General features: G+C 41.1%; 2 protein-coding genes across 3 annotated transcripts in view; one reads left to right on the top strand and one right to left on the bottom strand.

The window, feature by feature from the left end:
• MTREX (Mtr4 exosome RNA helicase) overlaps nucleotides 1-13,079 on the top strand; it is a 95,629-nt gene extending 82,550 nt beyond the window's left edge. The window contains exons 25-27 of the mRNA XM_006074155.3: nucleotides 2,468-2,630; nucleotides 11,331-11,435; nucleotides 12,786-13,079. Of these exons, the coding sequence (XP_006074217.1) occupies nucleotides 2,468-2,630; nucleotides 11,331-11,435; nucleotides 12,786-12,838 (321 nt within the window). The 3' untranslated portion in view covers nucleotides 12,839-13,079. The remainder of the gene's footprint in view (nucleotides 1-2,467; nucleotides 2,631-11,330; nucleotides 11,436-12,785) is intronic.
• PLPP1 (phospholipid phosphatase 1) overlaps nucleotides 11,620-13,706 on the bottom strand; it is a 106,077-nt gene continuing 103,990 nt past the window's right edge. For both annotated transcript variants that reach the window (XM_006074157.4, XM_006074158.4), the window contains exon 6: nucleotides 11,620-13,405. In XM_006074157.4, the coding sequence (XP_006074219.1) occupies nucleotides 13,274-13,405 (132 nt within the window). In that variant the 3' untranslated portion in view covers nucleotides 11,620-13,273. The remainder of the gene's footprint in view (nucleotides 13,406-13,706) is intronic.

Raw genomic sequence — 13,706 nt, 5'->3', positions numbered from 1 at the left:
TTGGACTGTGAAGAAAGCTGAGCGCCGAAGAATTGATGCTTTTGAACTGTGGTGTTGGAGAAGACTCTTGAGAGTCCCTTGGACTGCAAGGACGTCCAACCAGTCCATCCTAAAGGAGATCAGTCCTGGGTGTTCAATGGAAGGACTGATGCTGAGGCTGAAACTGCAGTACTTTGGCCACCTCATGCGAAGAGTTGACTCATTGGAAAAGACTCTGATGCTGGGAGGGATTGGGGGCAGGAGGAGAAGAGGAAGACAGAGGATGAGATGGCTGGATGGCATTACGGACTCGATGGACATGAGTTTGTGTGGACTCCTAGAGTTGGTGATGGACAGGGAGGCCAGGCGTGCTGCGATTCATGGGGTCGCAGTCGGATACGACTGAGCAACTGAACTGAACTGAATCATAGTACTTTTCATTCCACAGAGACAGCTTCCTTCAAATTAAATATATCATTTGATGTTAGTTTTTCAATACTATTTTGATAACATCATTTGTAATTTTTATTTTAAAAATGAAACCACCTCCATCACCAAAATAATAAGTTATACAGAGTTGCTTTGAGTACAGACTTACCATTGTATAGTGTAGATAAACTGTATCAGCAATTCAGTGCATGCATTGTTTTCCTTGATGTTAAGAATGGCATCTTGATAGAGTTAGTTCAATTTGTTTTACATTTTTCTATCCTAGTTTATAATAAATTTTAAAATCAGGTTTTAAGATTATCTCTGGATCCTCAAAGGCATATGTTTTTGATACCAGGGACCAGTTTTATGGAAGACAAATTTTTCACCATCAGAGTGAGGTGGGCAGATGGTTTGGGGATAATTTTACATTTAGTGTGCACTTTCAGTTCAGTCAGTCGCTCAGTCGTCTCCGACTCTTTGCAACCCCATGAATCGCAGCACGCCAGGCCTCCCTGTCCATCACCAGCTCCCGGAGTTCACTCAAACTCACGTCCATGAAGTCAGTGATGCCATCCAGCCATCTCATCCTCTGTCGTCCCCTTCTCCTGCCCCCAATCCCTCCCAGCATCAGAGTCTTTCCCAATGAGTCAGCTCTTCGCATGAGGTGGCCAAAGTATTGGAGTTTCAGCTTCAGCATCATTCCTTCCAAAGAACACCCAGGACTGATCTCCTTCAGAATGGACTGGTTGGATCTTCTTGCAGTCCAAGGGACTCTCAAGAATCTTCTCCAACATCACAGTTCAAAAGCATCAATTCTTTGGCGCTCAGCCTTCTTCACAGTCCAACTCTCACATCCATACAGGACCACTGGAAAAACCATAGCCTTGAGTAGACGGACCTTTGTTGGCAAAGTAATGTCTCTGCTTTTCAATATGCTATCTAGGTTGGTCATAACTTTTCTTCCAAGGAGCAAGCGTCTTTTAATTTCATGGCTGTGGTTACCATCTGCAGTGATTTTGGAGCCCCCAAAAATAAAGTCTGACACTGTTTCCACTGTTTCCCCATCTATTTGCCATGAAGTGATGGGACCAGATGCCATGATCTTCGTTTTCTGAACGTTGAGCTTTAAGCCAACTTTTTCACTCTCCTCTTTCACTTTCATCAAGCAGATGACACCACCCTTATGGCAGAAAGTGTGCACTTTACTTCTGTTATTTTTAATCAGCTCCACCTCTTAGATCCCAGAGTTTGGGGACCCTTGGTTCATAATAATGAATTGGTATCTTTTATTATTTCTTAGGAAGAATGATTTTGTCTACCACTGTTAAGACATTGCAATAGAGGAATGAAGAGTGAATCATAAAAATGATCTCTTTAATGGAACATTTAGCACTTTTTCATGTTACTAAGAAGTTTAAACTCCAGAACTGGTGAAGTCTTCATAGGCCTGGGGGTTTTTGACCCTTTCAGTTACCAGGGGAAAAGAATGACTAACTTTTTATTGTCAGGAAAAGAAAATCTTAAAATGTACCTTTTTTAAAGCTTTGTTGTAGAAAAACATCATTTTGCCATAGGATTTTTGTTTCTCTAAGGCTGTTTTGTTAGGATTCTTGCCTAGAGAATCCTGTGGACAGAGGAGCCTGGTGGGCTGCTGTCCATAGGGTCGCACAGAGTCGGACACGACTGAAGCGACTTAGCACTTGGCAGCAAGGCTGTTTTGTTACTGTTGTCTTTGTTTTGTTAATGAAACAGATTAGTTAAATGTCACTCTTGAATATGAAGAGTTTTGGTTATTGTACAAAAGGTCTTACTGGGTGAAAATCATACTCTTGATTTGTTTTTTTCTAATTAATACAGTGAGAAAGCTTTGCTGTTTGATTACTGAACAATGGGTCAGGCAGTGTGGCTACTTAGAAGCAGAACATCCAGATTGTAGGCATATTACTACCAAGGAAGAAAAAGGAAACTTGTAGAATACCGGCTTTGGAAGCCTAAAAAGAAAGTGATATGGGAGATCATAAGTAAGAAATTTGAAGCATATCTTTTCTTTTCAAAGGAATGTGCTAAAAGAATTGCAAAAGTTTCAGCAGAAGCCAAATTGGAAATTGATGAGGAGACTTATCTAAGCTCATTTAAACCTCACTTAATGGATGTAGTATACACCTGGGCAGCTGGCGCTACATTTGCCCATATCTGCAAAATGACGGATGTCTTTGAAGGTATGGTTGAGTTTTCTATATATATACTTCTTTCTGATATAAGAAATATACTTAGGATGACATTGATTTGCCAAAAAAGAATAATATATTATTTTTAATTTTGGATAATAAAAGGAAATCTGCCCATGTAGGGGTTTCCCTGGTGGCTCAGTGGTAAAGAATCTGCCTGCAATGCAGGAGACCTCTTGCAATGCAAGAGATGCAGGTTCAATCCCTGGGCTGGGAAGATCCCCTGGAAAAGGAAATGGCAACCTTCTCCAGTATCCTTGCCTGGGAAATCTCATGAACAGAGGAGCCTGGTGAGCTGCATGCAGTCCATGGGGTCACCAAAGAGTCTGACACGGTTTAGTGACTAAACAACAACAACTTAATGGCTTGCTAGATAATTCCACCAAATAATAGCAGAGCTGAAAATGCTGTCCATTGCATACAAAATCAAATAGTTACTTAATTTAACTGAAGAAAAATTTTAAATGAAAAAGTAAAGGTAAAGGAAATACAAAAGGAGTAATTATAAGTGAATTATAAGAAGCAAATAATAGGCACAGTATATAAAGAAAGCCATATTTAGAAATTCTGTAATCATTGCAAAAATATTAGCTTATGTAGATATATCTAGTGGTAAATTCTATATACATTGAACTTTCTTAAAAATGAAAATAAATGAGCTTGGACTTCATAGCGATTAATGTAAGATACTTAAAATATTATTATTTCTTATCTATTTATTTTGAGATAAATTATTTTTAACATACCCTGAATTATATGCTTTTCACCCGATATTATTGAAGACTGACTAATAGATTACTGAGTTTATGAATCAGTGATTTTTGTAATGCATAGATTAAACATCACAAAATCAGTGAGCCTTTACTTCACTGCATTGAATTTTATGGGTTTTAAGGTTTTAAATATGAAGATCCCCTGGAGAAGGGAAAAGCTACCCACTCCAGTATTCTGGCCTGGAGAATTCTGTGGACTGTATAGTCCAGGGGGGTCACAAAGAGTCAGACACGACTGAGTGACCGTCACTTTCATTTTTAAATGAATAGTGTGCTGTTTTAGTCCTTTCCCTAAAGTTTAATTCTAAACTTCCATTAAATGATCATTAGTATTATGGTCCCAGAATCTTTATGAATACTATACTCTGTTATGAGGATGGTGATTATTTATTAGGTAAACAATATGCCAGGCATTGTGCTATAATCAGCATTTTATATACTTTAAATCTAATCACCAGTGGCACATCTGAGTAGGTACTCTTTGCACTTTGCACAAGGAGACTGATTTAGAAAAGGTAATAATTCGGCCAAGGGTGTGGAGGTGCACCGCATGGCGACAGCGTGCTTGAATCCTGGGCTCTGACTGCCGGCCGCGTGGTGGTGATCACTCCATCTAAAAACCGTAATACCTAATCTTTGAGTTTTGGATCACCAAGAGGATTCTTAAATACTGCCTAGAATTGTGCCATCTCCATCCTCTGAAAATGCTGTAGGGGTGGTCAGAAGGCCTGTCATAACTGATGGTGTGAGAAGAGGGACACGTGACACCCTCACCTCACTTGACCCACAGAAACCCAGCGGGTGTACGACAGCTTGTGTGTTTCAGAGATACAAAGGCAATCAGGTACAGGATCACCACTCTTCAGTATAACTTCTTTTTGGAAGATAGGAATGAAACCGTGACTGTTCTGTGCCTAGATTCTAGAATTATTAATATGCTGGCTCATATTTGTATATCTGCTTCTCTGAGAAGGTAGACACAGTGGCATAAAACAGTAGTGATGCATTGTTTGGTGTATTTGTTTAAGAGAAATGAAGGAACAATAGACCTAGAAATAGAGGAAGCCTTGTAAAATTATCTTTATAGATTATTTTTCTATTCTTTGTATTTAAGTGGGAAAGTTATCACAGTATGGAAGATAAATTGTAAAGTGTTAAAATTGAAGGTAATTTGTATTTCTGCCACCTATGAGTTGATGTTTTCCCCCACATATGAGCAATTCCTGAAATCAGTATTTTTACCTCTTTTCAATTCCTCGGGGCTGTTTTGATGTCACAGTTTGCTCATGAAATCTAAGATTGAAAATTAAGGGATTCATTACTATAACTTGAAATTGGGTCTAATATCAACACAGTTTTCATGGCACCATTATGTCAGCTCTACCTTTTCTTTCTAAAACTGGAATAGACTATAATTAGCTCATAAGAGTAAAATATGTAATTAAACAGCAAAAAAAAAACTACTGAGAACCTTGGGATATTAGGATATTATTTCCTTTCTCTGGCATGCTGTGTCTCCTTGCCACAACCTTTTTTTTTTAAAAACTGTGGTGGTGTTTACTTTATCCTTTTCAGAAAAGCCATTCTCTCCTCGTCTTGTTACGGCACATGCTTGATATAATTGGAAAAGTACTATAATCACTGCTGTACCCATAGTATAGTGTGTCTTTACTTTTATAGGCAGAAAATGACTACATTGGAACTTTTTAGTATGCTGTGGTCAAGTGTCCAATCATGTCATGTCATGAGCCTCAGAAGTAGTTTTAAGAATTTTTCAAACATTAGCTGGAGCTAGTTAACATTGAATGGTGGGTACTCTCCATTTGCCTGTACAGATGCAGTACGGTGCTCTTCCCTGTGCAGGATGGATTCGCTTTCCTTTAAGCACATGCCATCAGGAAAGCTGCTGTGACAGATTATCATGGGAAACTGTTCGCTGCAGCACTTGCGTCTGTCGGGGTTTTTTAAGCAAATGCTGTTTTGTGCATTCCCACTCTCTGCCCCGCCACAGTTCTTCTCACGTGCCTTTCAACTAGCATAGCTTTACCCTTCCCTAGAAGATACATCAGTGTCATAAGGGATTTTCCAGCTGGTTTGTTTTTTTTTACATACTTTTGCTAATAGAGTAGCATTTTATTAGTATGTATCTTTTCTCTATTTAGTTTTTGGCACAATTTTAGTACTAAATGACTTAAGAATTAGCACCTGATTCTTACTCTTTTGATGAATAATTAACTGAGACCCTAGTGGGACCAGGAATTGTGCTGCATGCAGTACAAGCAATAGTCTCTGCCCTCCCAGAATGTTTTCAGCCTGAGCTGGGATCTAATATGGTAAAATGATTGCAGGAAAGTGTATTTATGATTCTAACCTCAGGCCTCAGTAACCACTTAGATAGGAGGTATTATATCAGATTTAGGGCATGAACTGTGAGGAACCACTTTTGGGAATACCAGAAAGTTGGAGGTAGAAATAAATACCTCTCCAGGTAAAGAAATGTGTTGATTTCTTCTATCCTCAACTAGAATGTTTTGTTCAAGAACCACATGAGTCTGATGTTTGTAAAACTGCCCTTAAGCTTGTGTGCTCAAATGTCCTTCAATTGAGTAGATAGTTAAATTGTGTTTTATTCATACAGTGGAACAGTATTCAGCTAGAAAAAGTAGTGAAGGACTGATTCATGCTAGTATATGAACTTGAAACACTTTAAGGTTCTAAGTGAAAGGAGGCAGACACAGAAGCCACCTACTGTATAATTCATTTATGTGAAATGTCCAGAATAGGCAAATCTAGAGAGACAGAAGTAGATTTGTGGTTACCATGGACTGGCGGTGGGTGTGACTGCTTAATGGACTTGGGTTTCTTTTGGGTTTGATAAAAAGATTCTAAAATTAAATAGTGATTATGGTTGTACAACTCTGAATATACTAAAAACCACTGAATTTGTGCACTTATTTAAAAGGGTGAATTTGTGTTTGTATTGACTCTACCGGATCTTAGCTATGGACACGCGGGGGTCTTTGTTGAGTCGGGGGGGATCCTTCATTGCAGCATATGGATTCTGAGTCGTGGTGCTGTGGCTCTGTAGTCATGGCCCTGGGACTCGGTAGTCGTGGTGCTGTGGCTCAGTAGTCGTGGTATTGGGGCTTTGTTATAACCCTGAGGCTCAGTAGTTGCAGCTCATGAACTTAGTTGCTCTACAGCATATGTGATCTTAGTTCCCCCACCAGGGATCCAACCATGTCCCTTGACTACTAGGGAAGCCCCCAAAGGGTGAATTTTATGCCATGTGAATTATTACCTAAGTGTACATTCTTTCCAGAATGGTGATATAAACCTAAGTATAAAAAAGGGGTAGTGACGCTGGGGCACATGCTTTAAAGTGGTAGATTTTGTGTGTATTTTACTATAGCTTTCATTACTATTAAGGATTCAGTTTTACTTTCCACTCTGGCAAAACCAGAAAAAAGGTTCGTAATAAACCATTTGGTTGTTAGTGTGTGTTTTTGTTTCTGGTCAGCTTCAGATAGCCTGGGAGGAAGGGTCATGGCCTTTTATCTCTTGTCTTGCACTTAATCTATGAGGCAGATTATGCACTTAATTGATGAGGCAGAATGATTTCTAAAGCTGGGAGTAAGGAGAAGCCTTGGATTACGGAGAACCATAGCAGGTAGGAAGTGTGCTGGGAAATTCACCTCTTCCCAGGAGTCTTCATGAGTCTCCATCGGGAATAAATAGCCTTTATGCTGCATGCAGCTGTGAACGGTGTTTGTCCACACAAGGTGATTTCTTGACAAGACTGAGGCCAACTGCCACAGCCACTGTATGTGCAACCCTGTATCTCCTGGCCTCATTTCTTACTTGTTCTCATGTCATCTGAAACTGTCAGAACTGTTTTCCAGAAATTGAGTTGGCGTGAGCTGTATCTGGCAGCTCAGATGTATGTTTAGTTTCTTTAGTTTATACCTTAATCTTAGCAATTTACTTCATATGTTTGGCCTCTGATAGCTTTTGCAGATTCTGGCTGTTAACATGCTGCTGCTGCTGCTAAGTCGCTTCAGTCGCGTCCGACTCTGTGCGGCCCCATAGATGGCAGCCCACCAGGCTCCTCCATCCCTGGGATTCTCCAGGCAAGAGTACTGAAGTAGGGTGCCATTGCCTTCTCCACTAGGAACATGAGTTTCTCAATTTGCAGAAATACCTAAACAATATCAGGTTATCTGTGTTTCCCTGGACACATTTGAATTCAGTCAAAACAATATTTGTGAGCACAGGCAGCTGACTGATGGCCTGCACAGCAAACATTTATGAAGCACTACATTTCAGTTCCAAATGGCCTGCGGAATCCATTCTTTGCTTTTTGAAGTGCTGTATATTTACATTTTTGACCATTATCTAATTTCATTTTCTTCAAATAGAAGTGTTTGCAAAACACACATTTACTATCTAGTTGCAAGGGTAATCTGATGTTCATTACGTTCTCCATTCCAGGCCCCCCCGCTTTAGACACCCAATGTTATTGTGATTGGATTTCCTCTTTCAATGCAAAGCAGTACTAGAGCTCAGCATTCTTTGCACTGAGAACAGAAATAACAAATAGAGCCAGCATTTATTGAGTTCCTATTGTATTACTGCCACTTATTAAGCACCCTGCATACATTATTTCATTCATTTCTCATAATAACCCCATTTAGGTTTAAGAATTATTATCTCCACTTTATAGGTGGAGATATTATATTATCTCCACTTTGAAGTTTTTCACAGGTTAATAGAGAAGATTTGAAAGGAAAAGAATGAATTCACTTTGTGAAACTGTTGAGTTTGAGGTGTCTGTAATATGTGTGGGTGATCAACTTTTTGTTGATCCAGTAATAGCATCTAGGTAGAATTAATAGCATTGTTTTGTTTTTGTAACAGCTGTTTTTTATAACTGTGGCCTAGAAGTGAGTAACTTTCACTTAAGTAAAAAATGTTACAGCAAAAATGAGTGGCGTGCTAATGATTGAACTTCATGAAATAGTATCTTTAAAGCTAAAACTTAGGGTCCACAAATGATTATCCTGGTACAGAAATATCGGACCATCCAGAACCTTATGTTTGAATCAGGGCTGAAACAGACTCACCAGGGCTCCTATTGGCATTTGAATGAATGGTATTAGATTTGGGGGCAGTAGAGGAGCACTATTCCTCCTGGGATGCAGGGGGTCAGGGATAGGCTCCTCACCTGCCCACAGGACTGCAGCCCTTGTTATTATGTTGCTTGTGCCTGCACAGAGGTGCCAGTAAAGGGCAGTAGGAGCTGAAACACACATCCAGGGGAAGAGAGAAAAGTAGGTGCTGTCCATTTATCAAGTCATGAATTTACCAGTGGGTCTAGGGGATGCCACCTTCTGACCCCACAATGGCTAGTGGCCAACCTGGCAGCTTCCTGTTCTTAGGGAATAGGCTAATACTCTTACCTGCATTTGTAAAGTGGTTGAAGGTCCGAGATTCTTCTTCCAGGAACTCTTAGCCTCACAGTTTAAAAGGGAAGCCATTGCTCTAAAGGGTGAACCTGAAAGTCATTAACCCCTCTAGGGTTTCTCGTTTGTAAGATGGTGGTAGGATGTTGGAAGTAGCCAATGACATAGTCTCCTACTTGGGAACATCTTTTGTGAAATCATTTTTTTTGTTGTTGTTGTTAAAAGGTTACTAGTAAAAGCAGCAGCAAGTCTGTTTTTCATTTGTTCAGTTAATTTTCAAAATCTTAATATAGCTTATTGGTGTTAGAATCAGTTGTCTCAGTAACAGGAAGTAAATGCTCAGGTAGGTATGCTTCCTCGTTCTCTTGGAGACCTGCTGTGAAGGGGCCCCACTACTGCTTAGAACTTCCCTTCTGAGCCACAGTTCTCTTTCTAGTCATGGAAAGAGAATTAGGATGCAACTGAGATTCTTGTGTTTCCGTCTGCCATTATATGCACCTCCAGGTGGATCAGTCTAGTAATTCATTCTCTAATCCTGTACTTCAATAGCAGAGTTCTCCTGGAGAAAAATTGTATCGTTTGGTGTCTTCAGAAGCCGTAGTCTGTAACCTCAGGATCACATTAAACTTTCCTGGTAATAGATGTAGCCCCAGCAGAGGAGGAGGAGATTGTTGTGCACCAGCTCGGTACCTGACACTTGGAACCTTCTGCCTCATTTAGTTTATAGTGTTTCCCTAGCTGGCTAATACAGTCCCTCAGGCAGTAGATAGCACAGCTCAATCGTAATCCCTTGTCTTCCCCTCCAGAGACTGTGGTCTCTGGCTCTGAGGCTCGTCTTACAGGCGATTCCAGATCCTCACTGCTCTCCTTGCGCACCTTCCTCACTTGTGCCAGCTTTGTGGATGATCACTTCTGCTTCAGAGGACAGGCAGGTGCCAGTAGGCTGTCTTAAGCTAGAAACTCACGTGCACATCTCTTGTCCCTTACTCTCTCCTCTTCAGAGGAAGTCACTCTCGATTCCAGGGCTGCCTTCTACTCTTCTGTACCCTCTTCATTTTGAATCCCATCCTTTCTGCTGCCACCTTGGTAGTTTGTATTTCTCATCTGCATCTTCTCCAGTTCCCAACATTAACATACCGTGTTTAAGAGCAAGAGCTTTAGGAGTTAAATCTCCATTGTTTTTCTCCCCTGGGCACATTGGACCATAATGTGGAGGGCATTAAAAGGTAAAAAGAGCCCTGAACACAGTACAATGAGTGTTTTACAAGATACATGTTAATAAATTATTCCAGCATTACAAGGCAATGGCACCCCACTCCAGTACTGTTGCCTGGAAAATACCATGGATGGAGGAGCCTGGTGGGCTGCAGTCCATGGGGCCGCTAAGAGTTGGACATGACTGAGCGACTTCACTTTCATGCATTGGAGAAGGAAATGGCAGCCCACTCCAGTGTTCTTGCCTGGAGAATCCCAGGGACGGGGGAGCCTGGTGGGCTGCCGTCTATGGGGTTGTACGGGGCAGCCTGGTGGGCTGCCGTCTATGGGGTTGCACAGAGTCGGACACGACTGAAGCTACGTAGCAGTAGCAGTGTTACAAGGAGTAAATAAGAACCTGAAGTGTGAGGTCACAGCTTGCATACCAGAGAGAACTGATACTCCTCTGTATTTCAGGCATTAAAACTAAAATCCAAGAGTTTTCACCTTAGGTAGCACTTAGAGAAAGAATCCAGAGGCTCCTCCTTGTGCAAGCCTGACAGAAGTGCAGGTGTGTTTACAACTTCACCTTTGATGCAAACCCTTGTCTCGGGGAGTCAAATCCCAATGGGAAGGGACTGATCGCCTCTTCTGTGCTTCATTGAGGATACACTGTGTGAGGAAATTATTGCTGAAAGAGCCTGTTTAAGGTCCAGAAGAATGATCGATTGCACCTTTAAAATGAAAATCTGCTTCTGTTATTCCCTTCCTTAAACATTCCCCGTTGCGTTCTCTTCAGAGGATAGTACCCAGAGGCCGTGGAAGGCCATGCCCGGGGCCCACTGTGGTCTGTGGGCATGTCTGCATTGCCTCGGTGGTCTTGCCTTGTCACTGCCTGGCAGTGACCTTATGCATAAAGGACCCAAATCATATGTCACCTTTGCTGCCCTTCACCTATGTTGTTCTGTCCTCTGTTCCCAGGGCACTGTGTGTACTTCTGTAAGAGCAAGTGTCAGCACATTACAATAAACCCATGCCTCTCTCTGCCATTAGTCAAAGACGGGAATTACACTCTTGATCTTTGTGGCCTTCCTGGTGCCTAGCAGTCACTAGTGAAGTTTACTACTGATTTACTGCAGTAGAAGTTCCTCAGAGGACTATCGGTTAATCATCCCATGTTCGCCTTCCTTGTGTCTTAACACAAGTTCTGCTTTTCCTGATTATTTACACTTTACAAGTGATTTGTTTGCTTTTCTGTCTAGGCAGCATAATCCGTTGTATGAGGCGCCTGGAAGAACTACTTCGACAAATGTGTCAAGCAGCAAAAGCCATTGGAAACACTGAGCTGGAAAATAAATTTGCAGAAGGTCAGTATCCAGCCCATAAGGTTTTTCTAGTAATTTTGGCAAATCCTGTTGAGATTTGACCTCTTGACCACAACCTAGGAAAACATTTCCAGATATTCTTCACTGGATTGCCATGGCAGGCCACCTAGTAGCATTCAAAGAAAATATCAGTGTGTGTTGGAAACAGTTTGTAAATGAATATAGATAAAATCTCAAAATATTTATTGTGCACTTATTGTGTGCCAGGCATTGGTTTAAGCACCAGGGAATACAGCAGTGAACAAAAAAGACACAAACCCCTGCCTTCATGGCGCTCACATTCTAGTGCAGGGGGTGGACAGTAAACAAGTCAACAATTAAAATACATCAGGTAGTGATACAAACGAAGGAAGAGACAACAGAGAATTGAAAGATGGATATGATGGCCTAGAGCCCCTCCATATATACTTGATGTACTTGAGCAACAGGCCCGTGTGGCTGGAGCACAGTGAACAGTGAATCGAACAGCAGGGGTTGGAAGAAGAAAAGAGTGGTCCTGTAGGCCCCAGCACTCAGCTTTTTCCTCTGAGGTGATCAGAGGTTTTGAGCACAGGAGTGGTGTGCTCGGGCTTGGGTTTCACCAGGCAGTTCTTGCTGATGCATTGTAGGCAAGTCTGTAGATTAGCTCGGTGGAAGCAGGAAGACCTACTCGGGAAAGGCTGGCTACATCATGGCGGTAGTGACGGGGAGGCACACGCACTTGCACATAACTTCACGCCATCTGTATGCTGGCCGAGGAAAAGGACTGAAAGCACCAAGAATAGAGACACGGTGCTGCTCTGGGTTGGTTGACCACAGTCAAACCTACTAATTTTGCTATCTACTTAGTGTTCTAAGAAGTTTGCAGAAACTGGCTAATGTTATCAACATTGTTAAATAGAGCAGACCTATTGAATCACTGTGGGTTTAAGTCTAGTTTTGTAAACTTTCGAAAAGTTTGTCCTGCCTTAGCCCAGAAAGAATTTCACATGGTAACTGAAATATAGTGCCTTCCACTGTAGGCTGAAAATTAATGCTTTTGGGTAACTAACTTCTTTTGACAGCTTATTCTTTCCAAGTCTTTAAAAATAATTTTGGACACCCCTAGCCCCCCCACACATGGGGTACTGTAGAGTCAGCATTCATAAGAACAGGGGTCTGGTTTCAAAGTTTCCCGTTTCTCAGAGATAGCTATGAACTCCTCCTCTAGGTGTCTTTCAGACCAGCAAGGTTTTGTATTTTCCTAATTGCCTTCTCACCAATTTAACGAGAATTGTTAAAAAAAAACCCAGTGGATGGGCATTACATTCTTTGTGGTCTTGAAAATTTACATCATATTTTCTTTTCCCTTAGGAATCACCAAAATCAAGAGAGATATTGTGTTTGCCGCCAGCCTCTACTTATAAACAGTCAGCTAAGGAATGTGGAATTATAAATTGTTCTCCACCTGTCTGATTACAATCAACTACAAATGCCTATAAGTATTGATTTGGTTTTCCCATCTCAAGACAGTTGTCCTGAAACATTTTAATATGTATTATATTTAAATCAAGCATCATTCTAAGAAAGCATATTACATACACATTTGTACATAAGCGTTACATTTTTTAATAAAACAATGTACAGGTGGGGCATTGTTTAGTGAAAGGCCGTTGAAATTTTTTAAAATGAACTTAGAGCTATTAGATAACCGTTGTGTTAAATGTAACTATATACACACAGGTAAAGTAGGCATCCAGGAGGTATAGTAGCAGCAGTCCCTTCAAGGCATCCTCTTGCCTTCCGGTTGCAATCATCTTTCTTTAGAAAGAGGCCAGCTTCATCTGGGCACTGTGCCACCTTCAAGGCTGGTGACTGTTCCGATAGTGATTCCCCGTCGTCGGTGTTTCATGCAGAGTTGTATGAGAATCCTCCTCTTTTCTTTCTTTAAAAGGACAATTTCTCTTTTTGAAGAAATCTGATACATATACAGCCTGTGTAGAACAGATAACATTTAGAATGGGACAGAGTATCAAATGATAAAATTTTAAATAAGTTGAAAAACCATAACAAATATTGCAATAAGCAGTGTGCAAAAAATAAAAGGATATGCATTACAGGCTCCAAGTTAAGGGTACTAATAAATTAGTGGCTGGGCTTCCCCAGTGGCTCAGTGGTAAAGAACCTGCCTGCAAAGCAAGAGATGCAGGTCCACTCTCTGGGTCAGGAAGGGCCCCTGAAGAAGGCAGTAGCTACTCACTCCAGTATTCTTGCCTGGGAAATCCCATAGACAAG

This window comes from Bubalus bubalis, chromosome 19 (assembly GCF_019923935.1).
Source record: "Bubalus bubalis isolate 160015118507 breed Murrah chromosome 19, NDDB_SH_1, whole genome shotgun sequence".
In the NCBI taxonomy this organism is placed as follows: domain Eukaryota; kingdom Metazoa; phylum Chordata; class Mammalia; order Artiodactyla; family Bovidae; genus Bubalus; species Bubalus bubalis.
This window is presented reverse-complemented; position numbering and strand designations above follow the sequence as displayed.